We start from the raw sequence: 27,266 nt of genomic DNA, 5'->3' as shown, positions 1-27,266 counted from the left end.
CGTGTTTTTTTTTTTGTACTCGTTAATACCAATAACGAATTGCATAACCTATTTATTATTTATCAAATCAGGGACGTCAGGGAAAATATTATTTATCTTTGTTTACGTTTCCTGTTTAGCACCAAGATGCATGTTCATGCACTTTCACCACGAGGTTTGTTCTTTATAATGTTAGCGAGATGATTAGTCATTAGTTACTTTGAATCGTGCTGGGTTGCAGTGCAGACTAGGTTTTGTTCCACCAGCGACGGATCCAGCCCAAGAATCTGACAGATGCACATTTGCAGAAATATTCTCACTAATTTTACCAGATCGCTATGGATTTTCACGGGGCGTAGAGCACGCCGAGCCCTTTCCGAAGAGGGCAGCCACGGCCCACTACGACCTCGGATCGGCCCGTTATGTGACCCGGCTCCAGCCAGACACCAGGATTTAAATATTCATAACTTGGCCACCGAAAACCATAGCCCCGCCAAACTTTATAGGCACATCCCTCTGCCCGAGACCTTTCAAAACAGCTAGGCACAACCCGCTATGGCTGTGGCTCAGCCCGTTATTCGTGGTAAATTTCGGCCTCCTTCCGGAACATTTTACTGGTTTGACCTAGATTCTTTGTCTCAGGTCACACTATACAAAGCATCATGAGAATACAGGTATTTAGGTCAGGTCAGCATCACTGCTTACCACAGGTGGTCGGATCCTGAACCATTGGTCTATTGGTTGAGCCCATGTAGCTGGCTAGCCGTAAAAGTAAACAAACGCCCCCTGACCAATGCCAAGTGGTGCACATATATTTCTGACCGATGCACTTGCATCGGTTGCCTCAGTCTGGATCCGTTCCTGGTTCCACTTCTGTACAGAAAAGTGTTTCTGTATAGCTGCAATTAAAGTACATTTCATTCTGAATTGTTTCACAATCCTTCATCATCAATAACTGATAACAGCTGATCATCAAAAAGAACAACGTACTGGATAAGTGTTGCTATTTTCACTCGCCTAGCATCGTTTCTCACCTAGCCAGCGTTTGCTGCTAGCACTGAACTACTCAGGCTGGCTTTTATATTCAAGTAACTTTTTTTTTTAATCAGGTTATTTAAATTGTATAAATATGCTATAGTTCCTCCTCTTGATATTTTCACAGAGCACAGTCTGTGGTCTGTTTTGATTGCTATTGTTCATTGCGATCCATCCAGCTCACTGTTATTTCAATGTCGTTGCTTGTTCATTAGCACAACAACGTACACCAGGCTCACGTCACATAGTATCACATGGTATAATGGTGATGATACACGGGGCAACTTTTTGGGCAATGTTGCTGAGCAATGTTGCTGGGCAATTGCGTTTTGACTCTTTTCTATTGAGATTGGGCAACATTGTTTCTTTCTGAATGGTTTTGATAATCTCTGGCAACTTTTTGAGATAAGCCAATCAGAACGCGAGTATCGAGTCATGTGACCTCCGGTGAGGTTCGGATCAGAAATTTCAAACAAATATGGCGGCCGCTCTAAGATCTTGGTATGAGAGCAATTTATGAGTCTGAGTGTGAATCAGTGAGCATGGTATACCAGTATTGGGTAGCATCTTAAAATCATTATAATGACTATAATATTGCTACATATTGTGATTGCGATATTCCCTGTAATATTTTAACGCCTAGTGTTGAACCCTGGTTAAAGCCTTTACTTTGACTTTTTATTAATCAGGATAACAGCACATGATAAGCTACTTGGTGATCTGTTCAAGGGCTCATTTATGTATTTATTACATATTTCAGCCATCAGAGATATCAGTATCGCAATTTCCAATATTGAGGTAGCGTTTAGGAAACAGCGCATCGCGCAGCCCTTCTCGGCAGTGATTTGTATTCAGCTCTGTTTCTGATTGATGGCAGTGTTAATCAAGTGGGGTGAAGGGTACTTGAAGGAGTCTCACTGCATTTAAATACTCCCCCTGTCTAGACATACGGATATTACATTGTCATGGCGGCAGCCTAACGGACCGTCCTCTCGCTCCGCGAGTCATCTGTTCTTTCATTTTTCATGCCATCCCTCCCAGTGCCAGCGGAAGAAACTCGATATTTCTCCTTTAATGACTGCTAATTAACCTTGGCCGTGGGGAGAAAGCAGGAGGGCTGCCGGGTGAAAAATGGCCGACATCAATATCGTGTCTGGGCAGCTTACATAAGGCAGAGAGGATTATGTTTTCCCCCTCCACAGATCATCACTTTCCTACTGCTAGTTTCTGCTCCAGCAGGTACAATGAGAAATACTGAATGAGAACAAGGCCACGGTGTCCCTAAGTAACGTTCTTCTGTACGGACCAGAGCCGATGTCCCACTCATGACCCACAAAATAATCAGAGAAGCAAACTCTCTTCCGACTCCCAACCAGAGTCATAATCAGTAATAGCTTTAGTGTAGATATTTACTCTTTTAGCTTTCAAAACTGTCCGGCTCTTTGAATCGATAATCATTTCCATAATAATGTGCAAGTAAGAATGTGAAATGTCTGACTCTTAGGTTTTGTTTTTTTTTGTAAATTCTCAAATAGGACAGGTTTAAAGTTTCTGAGGACATGCTTGGAAACTGCTCCGGTCCTGAAGGCCATGTCGATAATAACCTATGAACACACATGTTGTGCATTCGTAACACATTATACACACTAGTATTATATAATAATCCATGTGTGCATTAGGAATTGTTAACATGATCCATTATAAAAAGTGTTCATAACATATTATAAAACTGTTACCAAAGAAATCCAGCCTCATCTCGTCTTGCCTGGTGCACTGTGATGTACGTTTAAATACCCATTTTTTCCTTTAATAAACGATCAGAAAAACCACACTGCAAATCTTTACGACGTCTGAAAGAATCCTGTATGTGCAGCGTAGTTTTGGGCTTGATTTCATGAAATAGATCTCATTTTACTCCAAGCTCACAAATACAACTTATAACATATTGTAATTAGGCTATAATATCACATCAGTCAATAAACATACAATACCAGTCAAAAGTTTGGACACCCCTACTCTACTCAACTCATTTACAGGTATTTCTGTATTTTCTACATTGTAGAACAATACTGAAGACATCAAAACTATGAAATAACACATGGAACATAGATGAAATTATGTAGGAGACAAAAAACAAGTGTTAAAAAAACCCAAATGTTTCATATTTTAGATTCTTCAAAGTGGCCAGCATTTACCTTGATGACGCTTTGCACACTCTCGTCATTATCTTAACCAGCTTCATGAGGTAGTCACCTGGAATGCTTTTCAATTAACAGCTGCGCCTCGTCAAAAGTTAATTAGTGGATGAGTTTCTTGTCTTCTTAATGCGTTTGAGACGAAACAGTACATGATAAAAATACTAAATAAATAAATAGCCCTATTCAACACCACAACTGTCGTAATCCATATTATGTCAAGAACTGCTCGCTCAACTAAGTAAAGAGAAACAACATCCATCGTTACTTTAAGACATGAAGAAGTGTCTTTTAATGAATAAAAATAAGGAAATAACATTGAATTTGAAAGTGTGTCCAAACTTTTGACTGGTACTCAAAATGAATTCAAAGCGAATATAAATGCACCAAGCAAACTGGAGCTGAGTTTCCTTGGTACTGGTGGTATAATGCGTTATAAACACTGCTTATAATGCATTCTATTTAGTTTATAAATACATTATAGATATTGCTATGAACTGTAATTCCATCCATCTATTATCCATAACCGCTTATCCTGTGCAGAAGTCACGGGCAAGCTGGAGCCTATCCCAGCTGACTATGGGTGAGAGGCGGGGTACACCCTGGACAAGTCACCAGATCATCACAGGGCTGATACATAGAGACAAACAACCATTCACACTCACATTCACACCTACGCTCAATTTAGAGCCACCAATTAGCCTAACCTGCATGTCTTTGGACTGTGGGGGAAACCGGAGCACCCGGAGGAAACCCAGGCAGACATGTGGAGAACATGCAAACTCCGCACAGAAAGGCCCTTGCCAGCCACTGGGCTCAAACCCAGAACCTTCTTGCTGTGAGGCAACAGCGCTAACCACTACACCACCATGCCGCCCTGCTATGAACTGTAATGCCTTTTCAAAAATAATGATAATGTTTATAATATTAACCTTATAACATATTATGAATGTATTCATAGGTCATTATACACACTACCTTCATAGAGAGAGAATTACCAGGATAACCTTATTGAAAGATTTATATCCAGTACTAGTCAAAAGTTTGAACACGCCTACTCACAGCTTCAGGGTCCCTGGTTCAATCCTGAGAATGAATGACCAACTAACCCAGTATGATCTTGACCAGGATAAGGCAATTACTAAAGATCTCATCTCATCTCATTATCTCTAGCCGCTTTATCCTGTTCTACAGGGTCGCAGGCAAGCTGGAGCCTATCCCAGTTGACTACGGGCGAAAGGCGGGGTACACCCTGGACAAGTCGCCAGGTCATCACAGGGCTGACACATAGACACAGACAACCATTCACACTCACATTCACACCTACGCTCAATTTAGAGTCACCAGTTAACCTAACCTGCATGTCTTTGGACTGTGGGGGAAACCGGAGCACCCGGAGGAAACCCACGCGGACACGGGGAGAACATGCAAACTCCACACAGAAAGGCCCTCGCCGGCCACGGGGCTCGAACCCAGGACCTTCTTGCTGTGAGGCGACAGCACTAACCACTACACCACAGTGCCGCCTATTACTAAAGATGAATATTTAAAAAAAAATGAATGAAGGTGATTGTTCTAAAATATTATCTAATGCTGAAAACATCAACTAGGATGTTACATTGAAATTACAATTACACAAAACACTCAGCATTCTCCATGAAGAGTGTCAAGAACTCGCCTCATTTCCCTCCCATGACTGAAGGCCAGGTCATCTTACTCTCCGTCACTTTATATGTAAAACTGGCTTAGAAACATCTCAAGCATTTTATTCCTCAAACTCTAGGCTTATGGTTCTGTTAATCAAATTCATGCTTATTCCTCAATGACTATTATATTAAAGAACTCTGCAGTTATGAGAATGTGGCATAAAAATCTGAAGCCTCCTGGGATTTTAATGAGTCTTTAGCTCAAAACAAAACGATGCAATACGTTTCAACAATATGTCTTTAAGCTTATGATTGGTACTGCATATTTAATTTCTACTTGAAATATGAGGAGATAATTTGGATCATCACCACAGCTATATCACGTCCAATTCAATTGAAATGAACTACAGTAGCCAGTCCTGTGCGAAAGTCTTAGACCCCCTATTTTTTTAAATAGATTTCTACATTATCGAGTCGGTGCAAAAACATTTTCGAGTCCAAATGTTCGTTTTCCAGCACAAAATTAAATGTTACATGGGAAAAAATATTTGTATCTGAGCAGCATATTACATAAGAGATGGCTTTTCAGATTAAAAAAGAAAACCTAATGAAGGCTGCTGGGTTTTGGTGCAAAATGAAGAAGCGAGTGTGACAGTCAAAGTGTCCAGAAGAACTGGGGCTGGTTCTGGAAGATGCTCAGTAAAACCTACAGATCATTTCCGCATAAAACTGCACTCATTAGACCTGAGACGACTATTTTTTTTTAAACCAAAGGGTCATCTCACACCAAATACTGACTTTGTTTCATTTATTATGGCTTACTGATTACTGTTTATAGTATTTTTTTTTAATGCTGAAACATTTCATTATTTTTGGTCTACAGCATTTCTTTACATGTGCCTAAGACTTTTGCACAGCACTGTATGTAGTGACCAGATAAATAAAAATACAGCAAGCATGTGTTTTTCATTTAGGATCATTAATGAAACGTGACAATCTGATTATCAGAAAAGAGACGATACATCTTGGCAAATGAATTGCGAAAATAGTCAAATTCATAAAGCATTTTCTATTAGAAGATTACAATAAACAATATATTATTTGTCTTTAAAAAAAATAATAAAAAAATACACCCATCAGAACAACTGCACTTTAGCGCCAGCACTCCGCCCTATTTGTTGACAAGATCTCACGAGGGTATCGTTCTTATAGAAGGAAAGTGCATGGGAAAGCCACAAAAATTGCATTACATTGCTTCAAATGGTGGTGTAATGGTTAACACTGTCGCCTCACAGCAAGAAGGTTCCGGGTTCGAGCCCCGTGGCCGGCAAGGGCCTTTCTGTGCGGAGTTTGCATGTTCTCCCCGTGTCTGCGTGGGTTTCCTCCGGGTGCTCCGGTTTCCCCCACAGTCCAAAGACATGCAGGTTAGGTTAACTGGTGACTCTAAATTGACCGTAGGTGTGAATGTGAGTGTGAATGGTTGTCTGTGTCTATGTGTCAGCCCTGTGATGACCTGGCGACTTGTCCAGGGTGTACCCCGCCTTTCGCCCGTAGTCAGCTGGGATAGGCTCCAGCTTGCCTGCGACCCTGTAGAACAGGATAAAGCGGCTAGAGATAATGAGATGAGATGAGATGAGATGAGATGAGATGAGATGTTAAACACCTAACCCCAACCCCACACATGCATGCACAAAGTAACTTCTGGTATTAGTGTCACTAAAATGTAAACGACCCAAGAAAATCAATCCTTCTTAAAAACACTTACGCTACAGCGCTGTTGAATTCTGATTGGTCAGAAGGTATTGATTAATTTCTGATTCTGGCTGCAGGTTTATAGAGCATTAATGCTCTCGTTCTAATCCATTTTCATGACAACTTACACGGAGACCTGGCCTGAGTTTCCCAAAAGCATTACAGCACAAAGAAAGATCATCGTTAAATGGTAGAGCGAGCAGCACAATGAACGCTCTCTCTCCTAGTTAAGATGCTCTTAGCGTTAAGAGGCTTTTGGGAATCCCAGCCCTGTATGGTGTACTGATTTTAAAATAAAAACTGTTGGAAGGAGTCTCTAGTTGAACAGTAAAGCTGTTCCTTTAAGTTTTCCAACATGAGAGAGTCTTCAAGATAGACGACTGTTTGCTTTTTGCAGTTTCTCAATAACAAGACAAGCTGCAGGGGTTTTTGTCCTTTTTTCTTTTTAAATTACTGTTTATAACTGCTTCTATAATGTACATAACAACAGGTAGCTTGTATAACTTGTTTTGTGTTCCACACTATTAAATGTTACTATAAATGGATAAAAAAAGTACCATCCATCTTTATTAATAAGTTACTTGCTGTGTTCTAAGAGAAAACAAACACTTTGGCATATGCTGTTATTGGAAACTAATGGCATTCTTAAGGTAATGAATGGAGCACACATCCTCATCAGTGATCATTTTCCTAGAACAGCATGCCTTGTTGTGTTTTATTCCTTACTCATCCACACAAACTGGAGTTACAGCAGTGCCCATGAACCGTCTCGCAGCACAGCCAAATGTCAAGAAGCTGTAGGCCTGTAACAGTTTACTACATCCATATATGTGTAAAAGGTTTTATGTTTTTTTATGTAAAATATCACAATGAGCTTAAATTTGATAAATTCATCATTGTGTTCATCATACATGCCAATTTTGTTGTTTACTTTTTTTATTTAGTAACAAGAAGGTTATTAGGTCACATCCCCTGACTCTCACTGAGACACTGATGGACCCTTGAGCAAGGTCATTAACCCTCATCTGCTCATCCCTGTGCTTGAATTGTATGCCGTTTATAACTAATCAATCTGAATGAAAGGAAAACTCCAGTAAAGCTTTTGGTGAAAAGGTCTAATATGTGTTCTCATACAGTATATAGGCTGGATGTGGACTACAAGAAATTTGTTGCAACACTGGAAATCCCTGTTCATGCCTTTAAGGTGTTAATGATTTAAAGCTATACATATATTCTTGTACATATATTCGTGTTGTGGTTACTTCTATAGCATTCCCAACTGTGAGATCAGAGCCCAAGCCTTAAAGCACTTCACAGAGAGAGATGCTAATACCATAAAGGTGGACGTTATACATTATATTGTGTTGTAATTAAGCAGAACTGAGATGGTCATGAATATCATTGTCCCACATATTTACTCTGACGCATGGGCTTCAAAAGAGGATGAACGTTCAGTGTAAACCACAGAGTCTGTGTTACTTGATGTTCATAAAACAATGCTTCATGAGGGCTAGCATGTTTCTGCTGTTCTATACAAAATTATACAATTTATATGGATTAAAAATTACATGTCTACTTATGTACTGCCACAAAAATAATAAAGTATTAAATATTTTCAAATAGGCTCGGTTTCTTTTTTATACATATCTAGACTAGTAAATAATGTTCACAGTTTAGAAATGCACCCATGTATAAATCACTGCTAGGAAACAAAATGGACTTAAACTGAGTATTCATTGAGTAAAATTTACTAGGTCATAAACCGCTGAACTCCTGGGGGTTTCAGGAACAACAGTCACCAGAATTTACACGAAATGGTGCCAAAACCACCACCACAACAACAAGAACCACGACCACCACCACCACCACAACAACAAGAACCACAACCACCACCACCACCACAACAACAAGAACAACAACAACCACCACCACAACAACAAGAACAACAACCACCACCACCACCACAACAAGAACCACCACCACAACAGCAAGAACCACCACCACAAGAACCACAACCACCACCACCACAACAACAATAAGAACCACCACCACAACAACAAGAACCACCACCACCACCACAACAAGAACCACCACCCTCCAAGCAAGCAGCATTTCTTCAGGTGGAAACACCTTGTTGATGCAAGAGTTCAGGGGGAGATAATTGTCTGAGCTGACAGGAAGTGTAATGTCATTCAAATAATCACTCTTTACAACCGTGGTGAGCTGAAAAGCATAACACATCGAACACTGAGGCTGATAATAAGTTTAACTTATATAACGCTTTTCTCACACCCCCAAGGTCGCTTTACAATTAGAAAAAAAAAGTTCACTAGAAGAGGGTCAGGATGTAATTCTAGTGGTGTAGCTGCCCACAATCCTACCGAAAGGCGCACGAGGGTATGTCCTACACCACCTGCACAGCCGCGGCGATGTCACCGGGCAACATCACTCAGAACACCACACCATGGATCCACAAAGCAAGCACAGAAGCACCACTAGACAGCACGCTGGGCAATCCCGATGTTAAAAAAAGCAACGAGCTCACTGCAGTTCATAGTGAGCAGAACAGGCATCACCCATGTTGGACCAAGGCCTACAACAGCAGGAGACCACATCAGGTACCACTCCTGTCAGGAACAACAGGAATCTGAGGCTACAGCAGGCACAGACTCACCCGAACAGCTAAGATTGGGGTGGGGTTGGGGGTGGGGGGGGATGACCGGGCAATGTTTGTCCAATCTTTGGCTGGCCAGTTTCAATAAATCGGTCAGAAAAGCATGTTTAAGCTCTTGTCTCTGCATGAGCATATTATGTGGCTGGGGGAACAAAACCCTGTTTAGAAAACCGTAGTCTATGCCAGCAAGCTTGTTTGTGTTTATATGGGCATCCTGTCGACTTTCAATAGACACATCCTTTTACTCCTCCCCCATTTTGGTCTGTTTGGAAAGGAAAACCTGGAGGAATCCAGTAAGCACCTAGAACAGCCAATACACACACACACACACACACACCATTCAAAACCATGTTCCATAAAACTGTGCAAGATAGGAAATGTAGTGAATGTAGAATAAACATTTTTTTTCCCCAAGATGGGTCAATTCATCAATATTTAAGGAGATCAAGTTGGACCCAGGAGTAGTGACATTGCTCCTGGATGTATATACAAAACACAATCTGTATAAATTTCTGGCTTCACAAAATGAATCAAAAGTAGATACACATTTTTATAATTCAGATAGACATGGAAGGCAATGCTTTGGATAAACCACTTTCACAAAAATGCTTGAAATGTTAGCTAACAGCATCATACGCGAATGATGTTAGTTATACTCACAAATGCTAAATCAGCTAACACTGGTAGTGATGGGCAGCTGAAAAACTCATGAGAGCTCATTAGAAAGATAAACAGAACAATGAAACAGGACAGCAGCAAGTTAGTATGAGCATAATTTCAATTTCAAATATTTATCGTGTTACATTGTGGCTAACAAGGACTTGAATGGTCTAGAGCATGGGTTCTCAACCTTTTCTGCTTTAAGGCCCACCTAATCATACTTGCAACGAGTCGGGGCCCATTAAAAAAAGATCTCCAATTATTTTGGCTCATCTATTCTATTAGAATATAATAATCTATTGTAAAAAAAAAAAAAAAGTGTATTAATGGAATGCAACGCGACATCACTCCCTGTTACAGATGGGATCCCAGGAATTAAATAAATGCAATAAAAACAAACTTTTTTATTGTAGGTTTTGTATTTTAAACTGTACAGATGTGCCAGAAGCCAACATAAAACCATGCAGCAGGGCATTCTCAGTCAAAAGGGATTAATGATCCAAAAGTGGAGTCTGGTCCATTAACACAAGAACTTATGTTTGTGTTCAGCAAACAAGCAAGTTATTAAAACCAAGAAGTACACTCAAAAAGAAGTGGCTATAGAAACGAACGAATGAATGAACCCTTTATTGTCACTAGTCACAAGTGCCAGCGAAATTGACCATCAACCCGTCTTTACATATACACATACATTCATTATTTCTAATTAAGTTTGGAAACAAGAGTTCCACTTCTTTTGGTTTCCATTTAACACAACTGAGAAACTGTGCATGTTTTGTTTGTTTTCTTTCTTTCTTCCAGCCTTCTCTTTTACTCCAGTAAGCTTAACCTGAGCTTTATCACACCCTCTGAGGTGCGTGACTGAAACAGTAAAGTTTCAAACAGAAATCAGTGTGGTACAGGATCATACATGTCAACCCCTTTGGGCGTCCACCTGTAGTATCAGAGGAAGAAATCCATAAAATCAACATAAAATCCTTATAGCCTTCGAATCGCACCAAACTTAATAAATAAATAAGTAAATATAACTTGCCTGAGAACATCGTCCAGCATGTCGAAAATCGCCTCGCCCGTGCCGATATTACACACAGGCATGTCTATGATTCTTGACTTCGCCCTCTGTTTATGTCGAAGATCCGCACCAAAATGGCCAGTTGCTTGTCCGTCTTTTTGTCATTGGATTCGTCGATCATCAAGGAAAATGGCGACGTCCGGCAGTGCTGGATGATCAGTAGTGTAGCTTCGGGGGCCAAGCTCTTTTTGATTATTTGCGTTGTTTTGGTGAGCCTACAGCTGATAGATTTCGCAATCATACTGTACGTGCAAATTCGCAGCAACAGCTCTGTCAGGTGGTCCGCAACGGCTAGCGGCAAATTGTGCTGAGCAATAAAATTACAGATTGTAACTTCTACTCTTATTACACTTGTTGGTTGATCATCGGTCTTAGGCTTTGCAAACATTGTCATTTGCAGCTGATTCTGTTTCTGGTGCAAATTTCGCTGATGTAGTTTGGACCTCATGTGTTCCCTCACGTCGTAAACTCCAGATGCCGCAACTTTTATATCTCGCACACAAACTGTGCAGTGCGCGTACTCCGCATTTTTTGCCTGAACAATGACACCATTAAATGTCTCCTTCCATTCAGGAAGATACCGCCCGCCGTATCTCATTTTCTTTCTCGGTGTTCCCATTCTTTCACTCAGCAGACACTATTCAAAATCTCTCAGGTGTAAACAATGAGAAAATCGTTCGAACAATGACCGTTTGGCGCGTTTAAATGCAGATCGTGCGCATGACCGGAACGAGCGAAGTCTCACAGTCGCGATACTGCACGAGGCTTGAGGAATAAACATCCGGTTTCACATAGTCTGGGTTATCTGCCCCTGCATACACGCTGTTCTTTGTCTATAAATCGAGCTTTTGTATGTTTTTGCGACGATCAGCTGACGATGTTCAAGTAAGATACACAAAATAAATTTAGGTCAGAAAATACTGAAAATCCGTAAGACTTTGTTTATACGCCCGTACGCCCTTGAAATGAGCTAAAATCCGTATAATTTATGGACAATCCGTATAGGTTGACATGTATGCAGGATATAGGAGGACACGAGCATGTCCTTTTCCTTTCTGTTCACTTCTCCAGGATGTGTCCTTTATAACCTGCCTTAGGAAAGGACACGAAAAAGCTGATCGAAATGAGAGTTTATGAGGCAGGATAAGTGTCTCACCTTGAAAAGGCCTCATCCAGACCATCATTTAACTTCTGTGAAGAAAGGAAATTAAATTTATATGAAACCACATTGTCCTTTGTGTATAATCTCTATAGTCCAGTACAATGTGATCAGTGTGTGTACTGTGGGCAAATGATGGTCTTACCGAGACGACATTGTTTTCAGTGTTGGTGTGCTTCTCCAGATGGTTCTCAGTGGTTTCCATGAGAACCTTGGAGCAATCCTCAAGGTCCAACAGGTTGTATTTGACAGCATCTTTAAAAAAAAAAATTACACATCTTAAAAGTAACAGAAAATCATTTTTTGCACAAAAAAGGTATAATTTTTTTGTCTTGAATTTAATAACTTAAGTGCACTCAAGAAATCCAGCTCTTATAAAATTTCAGGGCAATGCCATAATGAATAAAGGAAACTCGAATTCAGTTAGAAAGAATGCAACTGGCTAGATCAGATGAAGAACCAGAGCGTCAGCGACGCAGTAGCTCACACAGCCGTACCATGAGGAACCGGACTTGTTAATAATTAGCCAAGTTGTTCTTCATCTCATCTCATCTCATTATCTCTAGCCGCTTTATCCTTCTACAGGGTTGCAGGCAAGCTGGAGTCTATCCCAGCTGACTACGGGCGAAAGGCGGGGTACACTCTGGACAAGTCGCCAGGTCATCACAGGGCTGACACATAGACACAGACAACCATTCACACTCACATTCACACCTACGCTCAATTTAGAGTCACCAGTTAACCTAACCTGCATGTCTTTGGACTGTGGGGGAAACCGGAGCACCCGGAGGAAACCCACGCGGACACGGGGAGAACATGCAAACTCCGCACAGAAAGGCCCTCGCCGACCATGGGGCTCAAACCCGGACCTTCTTGCTGTGAGGCGACAGCGTTAACCACTACACCACCATGCCGCCCCAGGATTTTTCCTACAAGTTGGAAAATCCATTGAGTTCCCCGACATCTCAAACATTGTTCTACACGAACACACAGATGAAAACCTGGAAGAGCATGGAGGAGTACAAGTTTTTATATGTGGCTGGGTTAAAGATCTGGGGATCAGGACACTACAAGATAGACGGCGGTAGACAGATCTAAGTGCAGGAAGTGTGTTTATGAGCAGGCGTGATATTTATAAAAATGAAAGCAAAGCAGAAATCATAAAGCAGAGTATTTAAACAGTGTCATAAACATGGCTAGAAACAAATGTGACAATGATAATGATAATACTTCGCAAAGCCTCTGTGAAAAGAGTGTCCATATCTGCATGTGCTGATTGCACTCAAATCAATATCAGGTGTTTCCCATAATGACTGGGTCCCAAGAGCACACACAACACACAACATACTCGAGCTGAGCCAGGCTCAAGTGTTCACCTGCTGTGTGACCACAACTTTTAGCTCACGTGTAGTTTGCCATGCATCGCCATCAAAACGCCTCATTTTCATCGATAACCCATCGCAAAGCAGTGCAAGCTGTAGTGTGACCGTAGCTTAATGAGGCGGATGTGACATTGGATGCAACCCAGCAATTGTACCCTACTATGAGTAAAAATTAGCTTCAGCTTGAAAAAAAAAACCCTGCAGCCCACTAATGGCCCACGGCCCAGTGGTTGAGAAACACTGGTCTAGTGGACCAAATCACAGGTCAGGCTAAAATGCTAACATCTACCCAAGTGAATGCTGCTACCAGATATATATCAAATAACAAAACGTTGCTGTAATTGACCTACTTAACTGCTTTAACATTGATGAACGCGCCAACTCTCTCACATGATGCTGTAGTGGAAAACGAGCCACTGTCACATTCATTCATCTTTCAAATGCCACCATGAGGAGCTCAAACATATTAGATGTTACACCACATAGTCATTGCATGCGCATGTGCTTACATCATCATCCTTGAAGCATCAATAAAATCTGCCCTTCAGCTGTCGCAGCTTCAGGATCAAATCCATCCATCTGACTGGGACACACAAAAGGCAAGCAATCCTATTCGATGTGTCACCTCTGACGATCACGAGTTTCACTGTCACGATGAAAAATAGGATTCGCTGTGAAGCAAACGAGTGTGGAGAGTGCCCTTTAAGCAGGACATTTAAAATGATGGGTCTCACACACAGGAATGAGCAGAAATATAAAAACATATATACACACACACTCAGTGGCCACTTTATTAGGAATACCTGTACATTCATGCAGATATCCAACCAGGCAGTCATGTTGCAGCAGCAGTGCAGTGCATTAAATCATGCAGATACAGGTCAGGAGATTCACAACGTTCTAATGTTCACAATAAACATCTGAATGATCAGGGGGAAAAAAGTGATCTCGACCATGCTGTGGTTCTTGTTACCAGACAGTCTCGTCTGAGCATTTCAGAAACTGCTGATCTCCTGGGATTTTTACACACAAGAGTGTCAAAAATATGAAGTGAGCAGCAGTTCTGTAGGTGGAACCCCCTTGTTGAGAAAAAAGGTCAGATGGGAATGGACAGGCTGGTTTGAACTTACAAGATGGCTATGGTAACTCAAATAACCACTCTTTACAGCCGTGATAAGCAGAAAGGTACGTTTTACACCGTGGTGTGCTGGGGGGGCAGCACATCCAAGAAGGACACATCCAGGCTGGACAAACTGATCAGGCGGGCCGGCTCTGTGGTCGGCGTGAAGCTGGACTCTTTGGTGATGCTGGCAGAGAAGAGGTCTATGGACAAACTATTGAACATCATGGACGATGCCAGTCAGTATATCTCAGAATGGCATAACATGCCAAACCTTATGGTGGATGGGCTACATCAGGTGATGACCACATGAGGTTCCAGTCTGGTGATCCAAGAACAGGAATCTGAGCCTACAGTCGGCACAGGCTCACTGAAACTGGACACTTGAGGACTGTAACAAGACCAGGCATTTCATTTAATCAAAGTACAGTTAGGTCCATAAATATTTGGACAGAGACAACATTTTTCTAATTTTGGTTCTGTACATTACCACAATGAATTTTGAACAAAACAATTCAGATGCAGTTGAAGTTCAGACTTTCAGCTTTATTTCAGTGGGTTGAACAAAATGATTGCATAAAAATGTGAGGAACTAAAGCATTTTTTAAAACACAATCCCTTCATTTCAGGGGCTCAAAAGTAATTGGACAAATTAAATAATTGTAAATAAAATGTTCATGTCTAATACTTGGTTGAAAACCCTTTGTTGGCAATGACTGCCTGAAGTCTTGAAATCATGGACATCACCAGATGCTGTGTTTCCTCCTTTTTAATGCTCTGCCAGGCCTTTACTGCAGTGGTTTTCAGTTGCTGTTTGTTTGTGGGCCTTTCTGTCTGAAGTTTAGTCTTTAAAAAGTGAAATGCATGCTCAATTGGGTTGAGATCAGGTGACTGACTTGGCCATTCAAGAATATTCCACTTCTTTGCTTTAATAAACTCCTGGGTTGCTTTGGCTTTATGTTTTGGGTTATTGTCCATCTGTGTTATGAAACGCCGACCAATCAGTTTGGCTGCATTTGGCTGGATTTGAGCACACAGTATGTCTCTGAATACCTCAGAATTCATCCGGCTGCTTCTGTCCTGTGTCACATCATCAATAAACACTAGTGACCCAGTGCCACTGGCAGCCATGCATGCCCAAGCCATCACACTGCCTCCGCCGGGTTTTACAGATGATGTGGTATGCTTTGGATCATGAGCTGTACCACGCCTTTGCCATACTTTTTTCTTTCCATCATTCTGGTAGAGGTTGATCTGGGTTTCATCTGTCCAAAGAATGTTCTTTCAGAACTGTGCTGGCTTTTTAGATGTTTTTTAGCAAAGTCCAATCTAGCCTTTTTATTCTTGAGGCTTATGAGTGGCTTGTACCATGCAATGAACCCTCTGTATTTACTTTCATGCAGTCTTCTCTTTATGGTAGATTTGGATATTGATACGCCTACCTCCTGGAGAGTGTTGTTCACTTCTTTGGCTGTTGTGAAGGGGTTTCTTTTCACCATGGAAATTATTCTGCGATCATCCACCACTGTTGTCTTCTGTGAGTGTCCAGGTCTTTTTGCATTGATGAGTTCACCAGTGCTTTCTTTCTTTCTTTCTTTCTTTCTTTCTTTCTTTCTTTCTTTCTCAGGATGTACCAAACTGTAGATTTTGCCACTCCTAATATTGTAGCAATTTCTCGGATGGGTTTTTTCTGTTTTCGCAGCTTAAGGATGGCTTGTTTCACCTGCATGGAGAGCTCCTTTGATCACATGTTTTCTTCACAGCAAAATCTTCCAAATGCAAGCACCACACCTCAAATCAACTCCAGGTCTTTTATCTGCTTAATTGAGAATGACATAATGAAGGAATTGCCCACACCTGCCCATGAAATAGCCTTTGAGTCAATTGTCCAATTACTTTTGGTCCCTTTAAAAACAGGGTGGCACATGTTAAGGAGCTGAAACTCCTAAACCCTTCATCCAGTTTTAATGTGGATCCCCTCAAATGAAAGCTGAAAGTCTGGACTTTATGTCCATGTCCATTATACAACTATAACTTGAATATGTTTCAGTAAACAGGTAAAAAAACAAAATTTGTGTCAGTGTCCAAATATATATGGACCTAACTGTATATACACACACACACTCAGTGGCCACTTTATTAGGAATACCTGTACATTCATGCAGCTATCCAACCAGGCAGTCATGTTGCAGCAGCAGTGCAGTGCATTAAATCATGCAGATACAGGTCAGGAGATTCACAACGTTCTAATGTTCACAATAAACATCTGAATGATCAGGGGGATAAAAGTGATCTCGACCATGCTGTGGTTCTTGTTACCAGACAGTCTCGTCTGAGCATTTCAGAAACTGCTGATCTCCTGGGATTTTTACACACAAGAGTGTCAAAAATATCAAGTGAGCAGCAGTTCTGTAGGTGGAACCCCCTTGTTGAGAAAAGAGGTCAGATGGGAATGGACAGGCTGGTTTGAACTTACAAGATGGCTATGGTAACTCAAATAACCACTCTTTACAGCCGTGATAAGCAGAAAGGTATATCTCAGAATGGCATAACGTGCCAAACCTTATGGTGGATGGGCTACATCAGGTGATGACCACATGAGGTTCCAGTCTGGTGATCCAAGAACAGGAATCTGAGCCTACAGTCGGCACAGGCTCACTGAAACTGGACACTTGAGGACTGTAACAAGACCAGGCATCTCATTTAATCAAAGTACAGTTAGGTCCATAAATATTTGGACAGAGACAACATTTTTCTAATTTTGGTTCTGTACATTACCACAATGAATTTTGAACAAAACAATTCAGATGCAGTTGAAGTTCAGACTTTCAGCTTTAATTCAGTGGGTTGAACAAAATGATTGCATAAAAATGTGAGGAACTAAAGCATTTTTTAAAACACAATCCCTTCATTTCAGGGGCTCAAAAGTAATTGGACAAATTAAATAATTGTAAATAAAATGTTCATGTCTAATACTTGGTTGAAAACCCTTTGTTGGCAATGACTGCCTGAAGTCTTGAACTCATGGACATCACCAGACGCTGTGTTTCCTCCTTTTTAATGCTCTGCCAGGCCTTTACTGCAGCGGTTTTCAGTTGCTGTTTGTTTGTGGGCCTTTCTGTCTGAAGTTTAGTCTTTAAAAAGTGAAATGCATGCTCAATTGGGTTGAGATCAGGTGACTGACTTGGCCAGTCAAGAATATTCCACTTCTTTGCTTTAATAAACTCCTGGGTTGCTTTGGCTTTATGTTTTGGGTCATTGTCCATCTGTGTTATGAAACGCCGACCAATCAGTTTGGCTGCATTTGGCTGGATTTGAGCACACAGTATGTCTCTGAATACCTCAGAATTCATCCGGCTGCTTCTGTCCTGTGTCACATCATCAATAAACACTAGTGACCCAGTGCCACTGGCAGCCATGCATGCCCAAGCCATCACACTGCCTCCGCCGTGTTTTACAGATGATGTGGTATGCTTTGGATCATGAGCTGTACCACGCCTTTGCCATACTTTTTTCTTTCCATCATTCTGGTAGAGGTTGATCTTGGTTTCATCTGTCCAAAGAATGTTCTTCCAGAACTGTGCTAGCTTTTTTAGATGTTTTTTAGCAAAGTCCAATCTAGCCTTTTTATTCTTGAGGCTTATGAGTGGCTTGCACCGTGCAGTGAACCCTCTGTATTTACTTTCATGCAGTCTTCTCTTTATGATAGATTTGGATATTGATACGCCTACTTCCTGGAGAGTGTTGTTCACTTGGTTGGCTGTTGTGAAGGGGTTTCTCTTCACCATGGAAATTATTCTGCGATCATCCACCACTGTTGTCTTCTGTGGGCGTCCAGGTCTTTTTGCATTGATGAGTTCACCAGTGCTTTCTTTCTATCTCAAGATGTACCAAACTGTAGATTTTGCCACTCCTAATATTGTAGCAATTTCTCGGATGGGTTTTTTCTGTTTTCGCAGCTTAAGGATGGCTTGTTTCACCTGCATGGAGAGCTCCTTTGACCGCATGTTTTCTTCACAGCAAAATCTTCCAAATGCAAGCACCACACCTCAAATCAACTCCAGGCCTTTTATCTGCTTAATTGAGAATGACATAACGAAGGAATTGCCCGCACCTGCCCATGAAATAGCCTTTGAGTCAATTGTCCAATTACTTTTGGTCCCTTTAAAAACAGGGTGGCACATGTTAAGGAGCTGAAACTCTTAAACCCTTCATCCAGTTTTAATGTGGATACCCTCAAATGAAAGCTGAAAGTCTGGACTTTATGTCCATGTCCATTATATAACTATAACTTGAATATGTTTCAGTAAACAGGTAAAAAAAAGAAAATTTGTGTCAGTGTCCAAATATATATGGGCCTAACTGTAGGTAGAGGATAAGCTCTAAATTTGTGCAGAATCAAAAATTGGCATTTATCACTACTAGTACACAATGGACACTGATAAATTCCACACATCATATTACAGGCATTTAGCAGATGCTCTTATCCAGAGCAACATACAACATGCCCAGAGAAGCCTGGGGAATAGGTGCCTTGCTCGAGGGCACTTCAGCTATTCCTGCAGGTCCAGGGAATCACCAGCAACTTTTTGGTCCCAAAGCTGCTTCGCTAACCATTAGGCCATGGTTTCCCCTTCCACACATTGTAAGTTGATGTGCTGATGCACAGTCACACTCATTTACAGAACAAAATGGCCTCAAATTGGCATTTTTAGTAAATAACGTTCCTTTAAAAAGCTTACTCCTAATGGCACTGCATTGTGCCATGATTTGGAGCATGTCAAAAGGTCCAAGATGAACTTTACCAACAATGAGATGCTGTTTGATTGAAGTAGTGTGTGTGTTGGGGTGGGGGGTAATTTGGATTCAGTAGCCTACTGAAGTGGTTTATCATTATTTTACATCCTCTTTTCCAGTGCTATATTTAGAAATGTAATATTCTGCAGTATGAGCAATGAGTGCATGCAAGATGTACCATTATTAGATTCATAGTTGGTTGGAAAATAGGAGTTACTATAGAAACAATAACATTAGGATCTGCGATTTGAATTACAGCCAGCACTATTGTCAGTGCTGCTTTGAGGGAAATCCTTCTGACCAACCAGGTTCAAGAATTCAACAGCACTGTGGTGATGGAAATATCCAGAAACAAGAGTCAATGAAATGAACAGAAACATAACGGTTGATAAAACTCCATTTCCTGTCTAAAAGACAGTTAGCAATGTTGTTTTCAAGTTTGGTTGTTCATGAACTGTTTACTAAAAGAAGGTTCATGTCTCTGGCTAGAAAGATGACGATTATCTTTAAGGCCCAGTCCCACAATACCGATAACTATAGCTATAACTGTAAATAAAATCAGTCCGCTGCAGTTTATGTGGTCGGTGCTCACACCAGACCAATAATGATACCTATAGCCCAGACCTGAGTTTATCCGTATCGGTCAGGTTGCTTCTGGAGTGATTTTTCCATGCCTGGACCTGATCCAATTAAACATCTGACCAATCAGCTAATTGTTTCCATGTGACGTTGTCTGATCACGTGCTATTTTCCCTGGGTATCTTTGTACATCCTTGTTGCAGCATGAAATCACAGAATATGGATTCACAGAAAAAAATATAATGCAAAGCACAGCTCTTTTATTCATGTATATGTGATATTTTCTGTGAAATATCAATCGCAAATCAATAATGTAAACACATAAATGCAGGGAAAATATTTTAATTATGAACTTCAGCAGTCCAAACTTTTAAGTTTTAGACTTCTTAATGTTTTTAGCCATGATGCATCATCTGTATCAAATCTGTAACCAAATCTGTAATCTACTGAAACGTCCGTGACCAATCTGTAAATTATTAGCATCCATGATGTGTCCGTATTAAAATCCGTAAACACTCCTTATTTTGTATCCGTTTATTACATATCCATAATCCGTGACCTATCCATATTATATCAACCACCGGAGTGTGTACATGGGTTGTTTTGGACTCCAAGCTGGACAGTATGACCCAGAATAATGTGCTACTACTTGGAAAAACCTTCCAGGACTATTCCTATGGTAAGTTGCATGCATTTATTTCCCTGAGTGTCAGGACCAAGCGATATTATAGTGGGGATTATAGTTGTGGTGTGACTGCTCCAGACTGGAACTAAATTCAGGCAGAGGGATAGTCAGAGTTGGCGTTATCAGTGTTGTGGGACCGGGCCCTTAGTCTGTAGTTCAGCTAATACTTTTGACTGTTACTGTATTTCAAAAGTAAAAGCTCTACAGTTCTCTTATCACCCATTTGCAAGGTCAGAATGCGACGATATTTTGGAATCGGACAAGTTCAGGAAATTGATCTAAATGCCTAACAAATCTACCAGATGTGAATAACTAGCTATTAGTGTTCAGCGGACATCAAAGTTATCATCATGCAAACCAACATGTGAGAGAACAGGAAGAAAACTGATGTCACTCAGCCTCAGCTAAACTATTCCTATGCTGCTTGGTGGCTTGATGAAAGAGGCACTAATTTCTTCTTCTTTGGCATCTGTCAGTCACGAGTGGCCATGGATCTGCACCCTGAGAGTCACGATCAGTTGGCACTGGAGCAGTGCCCGTTGTGGCTATGCAGACTGATGCAGGAATGGCAGTCCCTACCGCAGCGGCTGCACTTGAACGTGGTGTCTGTGGGGATAACTTGTTGGCTGCCCTTGTGTCTCGCTCTTCAGACATCTGCTGCAAGCTGTAGCTTCTTTCCCCCCAATGAGTAGATTGCAATTCAGTTCCTGTCTCCAGCAGGAGCGATCTTGGGCAAGGTCTTCCCATCCATGTTGAGGGCCTTCATGTCTCTTTCACAGACATCTTTAAACCGGAGTTGGGGACGGCTCTGAGCTCTCTTGACTGTTGCAAGCTCACCATACAGCAGGTCCTTGGGAATCCTGCGGATGTGTCCTAGCCATCGGAGGGGACGTTGATGTAGCAGAGTGAAAATGCTGAGTGTGACAGCACTCTTATAGTAACTAAAATCAGCACGTGATAGGAAGTGTGTATCTTTTTGTGATGCTTTCTACTTTTACTTTCATACTTAAAGGAGATACACAGAACCTTTATTTTTAAATACATTTCTGAGTGGATAGTATCTCTATCCTTGACTCTTGTATGCTTTATAATTTGGAATAAAAAATATATATTTTTGAGAGTTAAAATCGACCGCAAAGTTGGCATTCGAGCTTCCCCGCTGAGCCAGCCAGCCCTGAGTGCATGACGTCACACCGGGAACCGTTGCTATAGACCAAAGCCAGACTCGGCAGGTGAGACTGGTTGTAATGGCCTCTTCGTTTGGATTTATTGGAGAGTCTTTGGATTCCTCAGATAGTAATACATCTGACTGTGATAGTCCTGAAATTGGAGTGTGTGTACACGCTACTGCTATACACAAAGAACCGTATCAGTTCGAACCATCGGAAAGTGAATCCGATAGTAACACGGAGGACCCCACCTTACAAAATAAAGCTAGAGAACAAAGCCGTCTAGAGAATTGGAAGGAATTGAACTGAGAGTCTCATGTGACTCTCATTAAAACAGGATGGGTGTTATAACTTATGCAACATACATGTACATGCATGCGTTTTCACTGATAAAATGTACAAGGTTAATTAAATAATCAGATGAACTGAGACAATCACATTCTGAAGCAAATTAAATAATCTTATACCAGTAACTTAAACACACAATACAAGTTACACATATTAATCTAAATGCAGGTAAACAAGAAGTGTTGTTTTTGTTGTGATGTACCCAAATGAGAGTCGCATCTTACCCGTCTGTGTTCTCGCTTCTTGAAGGCCGATCTTGTGGCCGATTGTTTTGAACCAATCTGACTTTCAGTTGTTCATTCAGTTCTTCGTTCATTCACTTCTTCCACGTAAGGGTGAGATATTGCTGCTGAGGCGAGCATATCCAGCGGAGAAATCTGATGACTGGTCCACTCATTCTCCATTTTCTGCATACTGAGTACTCCGCCATTACTGCTCAGCTCACACTCCGGGAGAACTGGCACAACTGAACTTACTTTCCTTTTCTTGTAGTTTTCTTTTCCTTTAATTGTTGGTACTGCACCCTCTTTCAATACGGGCTTATAGCCAACACTCCTCAACAGATCAGAGGTCTCGTATGAGTCTTCAGTAAAATGTGCAGAGCAGAGGAGAGACCACTTCATAGGCCCGCAATCCATGAACTTCTCGCAAAACGCGTCCAAATCTTTGCAGTTTGAACATTCTTGGGCCATGAATGCAACGTAAATCCACCTTCTGCCATGTTGCTGCACCGCCAGCAACACATCTACGTGGCATGGCGATAAATTAGCTCAAAATGGAGGATCGGAGTTGCAGTCAGCTCTGTGTTTTAGTGTAGCGGAAATGGCGATGAGACCGATAGACTTCCTGCGGTGACGTTATGGACGTCAAGGTCATTCACTCAGACCGCTACCTATATGAATCACTTTAATCGTAAAAATTACTATATTAGATTTATTGTTAATGCTTAAAACTATTCCTGTGCCATTCTTGAGGTCTCAAGGCATTTATAAACGAAAGTGAGGCCATGGCTCTGTGTATCTCCTTTAAGTAAACATGAGTTGGCACTTTTCTGCTTTACCTTGAGTAAAGAACTTGACTTTTACCAGAGGTACTTTCACACACGCCTGTATAAAGCACACCATGATTCATCCGCACACACTTTTCTCACCAACTATGATTATTTTCTCTGCTTTATATCCCCTTTGCCCAAGACCTGACCATTTTACCAATATTTTTATGAGGTACAACAATAAAGCAATAACATTTCTGCATTTATGAGAGGAAATAACTGCATTAAGCGTGAGTTGAAATTTTTACAAAGAATAAGCGAATGAAAGTTTGTACTGAGAGCCATGATGAGAATGCTGGAGGCATGGCAATTCAGAGTGAGTGAGGGTGTGTGTGTGTGTGTGTGTGTGTCTGCGCGCATGGCAGGGAGACAATAAACGTGCCAAGCTTCTCTGCCTCCCACACATTTTCAGATGTTTCACTGTGCAAGTCCTCTGGAGGGCCGTGCGTCACTTGGTTCAACCCATATGCACACACACACAGAGTTTGTGGACTGGTGAGCTTTGAGCTTCACCTTGACAGCTTAGACCGCCTGCATTATTTAATGTGTCTGCTGCACAGAGGAAGGCTGCTACTCGGGAGACGGAGAGGGCGTGCACAGATCACTTCATTCCCAAAAAGGTTGAATGGAGACGCAGATGAACACACAGTACACATGGAAAACAGATAGAATCATTTTCACACAGGTCCATAGGTCATAGTCTTATCTTCGGATAGGATGGTAAACACACACACACACACACACACACACACACACACACACACACACACAGCATGGGTAAAAAGCAGGAGTTCTCTCTCTCTCTCTCTCTCTCTCTCATGACATAAAAATATCAATAGTGCAGAGCTGCTGCCCTCTCCTGGTATAAAAACAGCATCCCAGATCATCACTGCGTCCATAATTCCTTATTTATTCACTTTTATATAAGGGTCCGTCTCAGAAACTGGTCTCTCATTTGGGACATTATGGTCAAAAAATAAATTTTCTAATTTTACTTTTTTTTTTGCATTTATCTAACACTCAATGTTTCTTTTGTCATGTTTAATAAGAATAAAGATAGTATCTTTCTTTATCTGGCCTCCACTGTGGACATTTTTTTTATTACAATTCAAATGCTTTTGTAAAATTGATTTACGTATAAAATAACTACATCAGGGGTGGCACGGTGGTGTAGTGGTTAGCGCTGTTGCCTCACAGCAAGAAGGTCTGGGTTCGAGCCCCGTGGCCGGCGAGGGCCTTTCTGTGCGGAGTTTGCGTGTTGTCCGCGTGGGTTTCCTCTGGGTGCTCCGGTTTCCCCCACAGTCCAAAGACATGCAGGTTAGGTTAACTGGTGACTCTAAATTGACCGTAGGTGTGAATGTGAGTGTGAATGGTTGTCTGTGTCTATGTGTCAGCCCTGTGATGACCTGGCGACTTGTCCAGGGTGTACCCCGCCTTTCGCCCGTAGTCAGCTGGGATAGGCTCCAGCTTGCCTGCGACCCTGCAGAACAGGATAAAGCGGCTACAGATAATGAGATGAGATGAGATAAGATAACTACATCATGAAGAATTAAAGCCCAACAACAACAAAAAAAGAATTAAAGTATCAACAAAAATGTCTACAATGTGCACAATGGAAACTAAATAAAAGTGGCAGTAGTGGATCTAGGCAAGTGCTGAAAATGGACTACATTGCTTTGGCAGGAGAGAGACTGTCTGGGTCACTCCAGTCTGTGGTATTTAATAACATAACCCAGGCTTGTAGTGCTCGAGTCCGACTCATGCCCTAATTTTAAGGACTCATGACTTGACTTGGATTTGAGCACGGATGACTCAGACTTGGACTCGTGCATTAATTGCATTCGGACTCGTAAATTGGAGACGAGGACTCCGATTTTTTCTTTACTTTTCATAACGTGCCATAATAATTTGGCATAAAATATTTATAACTACATTAATTTTTATACTAATTTTGTCCAAGAGAATGCACATTCACCTGTTCATACGTCATGTTCAGGAACAAACTGATGTTAATGGCGCTAAAATGCCTGGAGAGAAGCCATTAGGATTGTCCGCTTTGCTGATACAGACTTCTCGTGCAGTGGGAAAAAATGCACTGCTATGTGTTCCATATGTAGAAGAACTATTGAGGAGACGATGGGGATGACCTCGAACTTCAATCATCATTTGGCAAGACTCCACCCAGAGAAGGAAGTGGCACGCGATGTTCATTGCTCTGTTGATAGCGGGGCTTGCTTGCTGACTGATGAACTAGCTAGTGTTAACCCTCTCTTGTGTTGATAGTGGGCGGGGCTTGCTGAGCGATGAACAAGCTTTTTATCTGTAGCCTATGAACTAAAATGGGGCAGTTGAGCAGTAATGTTAGTCCAACACAGTAGCAGAAACGCTTTCACATAAAGGCAGCAACAGCCATCGTCAAATGGTGCGGGTGGAGTCTTGTTCTTGGACTCAACTCGACACTTTCTTTAATGACTTGGACTTGAACACTGGGGACTCGAGACTGGACTCGGACTCTAGGTTTAGTGACTCAACTACAACACTGCTTCAGACTATTACAAAGCAATGAGACTCCTTGCAAAAATGTTAAATAAATCTCCTCCTCACAGAAAACTTCACCGTATCATCAACTACATACGTTTTTTTTTACCATTCACTCCACTGCATAATCCAATAATGATCCAAGTCTTTGTGTAATAACAGTTGCTATAGAAACATTATTAGAACGACTGCATTTATATGAAGCTTTCAGAGCTGTGCCGTTATGGAAAATGTATCAACACCTTCTGACCAATAAGCAGAATCCAAGGCACTGTGGTATAAATGTACAGTGTATGTAATGAACAATAAGCCAATGATAACATTGATAATATCTCATTCTCATTATCTCTAGCCACTTTATTTTGTTCTACAGGGTTGCAGGCAAGCTGGAGCCTATCCCAGCTGACTACGGGCGAAAGGCAGGGTACACCCTGGACAAGTCGCCAGGTCATCACAGGGCTGACACATAGACACAGACAACCATTCACACTCACATTCACACCTACGGTCAATTTAGAGTCACCAGTTAACCTAACCTGCATGTCTTTGGACTGTGGGGGAAACCGGAGCACCCGGAGGAAACCCATGCGGACACGGGGAGAACATGCAAACTCCGCACAGAAAGGCCCTCGCCGGCCATGGGGCTCGAACCCAGAAGCTTCTTGCTGTGAGGTGACAGTGCTAACCACTACACCACTGTGCCGCCCTTCTCATCTTATCTTTAAGGAAATATTAAAAATTATAATTCCAGCTGCAGCCTGATTGATAGTATTTTACTTTATAGTCAATGTCTAACACAGGTCTGAGTCCAACAGAAATGGAAAAATAAAAAATCTGAGTTGAAAAAGAAGCCCGAGTCAGATATCAGTCCCCTGATGGGTGATTGCTGAGAGAATGAAATATAATATATATATGCACACACATGTGACGTGATGGGGGGGGAGATACAGATAATTAAACATCTAAATGAACTGTTCTAGAAAATAAAGGAAGCTGTGCACTTGAACAGTGCTTTAGGATCACGAGAAAAGCAAAATCAACAGCTTGAACATGTACAAAACAACAGGGAAGGTTATGTCATACGAGGGGTGGATAATGAAACTAGATTATTTTAAGACTATACCATTTATTACCTGCAGAGTACTCAAAGCTATCCAAACTGCAGCTAAGGACAAAGAGAGAAAATGATCAGGGCCTGTAGAAAATACAAAAGGCAGGCTCAAGATTTCAAAGGAAAATTCTTGATTGCCCCTTTTGAGTACATTTTCAGTTCCTGAGCCTGAAAATAAATTACACTACAGTCCAACGTGTGATTTTTATTTTTATTATATCAACACATTTACAAACAGAAAGTACCCAAATTTATCAAAAGAAATACATTGATTTCCTCCATATTGAGATTTATGTCACGGTTTTGGTGCTCAA

General features: G+C 41.3%; 1 protein-coding gene across 1 annotated transcript in view; it reads right to left on the bottom strand.

Moving 5' to 3' along the window:
• Window positions 1–12,072: 12,072 nt before the first annotated feature.
• The window catches only part of ldlrap1a (low density lipoprotein receptor adaptor protein 1a), a 45,194-nt gene continuing 30,000 nt past the window's right edge, over window positions 12,073–27,266 (bottom strand). The window contains exons 8-9 of the mRNA XM_060903936.1: window positions 12,318–12,427; window positions 12,073–12,105 (exon numbers count right to left, since the gene is read on the bottom strand). Of these exons, the coding sequence (XP_060759919.1) occupies window positions 12,073–12,105; window positions 12,318–12,427 (143 nt within the window). The remainder of the gene's footprint in view (window positions 12,106–12,317; window positions 12,428–27,266) is intronic.

This window comes from Neoarius graeffei, chromosome 22 (genome assembly GCF_027579695.1).
Source record: "Neoarius graeffei isolate fNeoGra1 chromosome 22, fNeoGra1.pri, whole genome shotgun sequence".
Lineage (NCBI taxonomy): Eukaryota > Metazoa > Chordata > Actinopteri > Siluriformes > Ariidae > Neoarius > Neoarius graeffei.
This window is presented reverse-complemented; position numbering and strand designations above follow the sequence as displayed.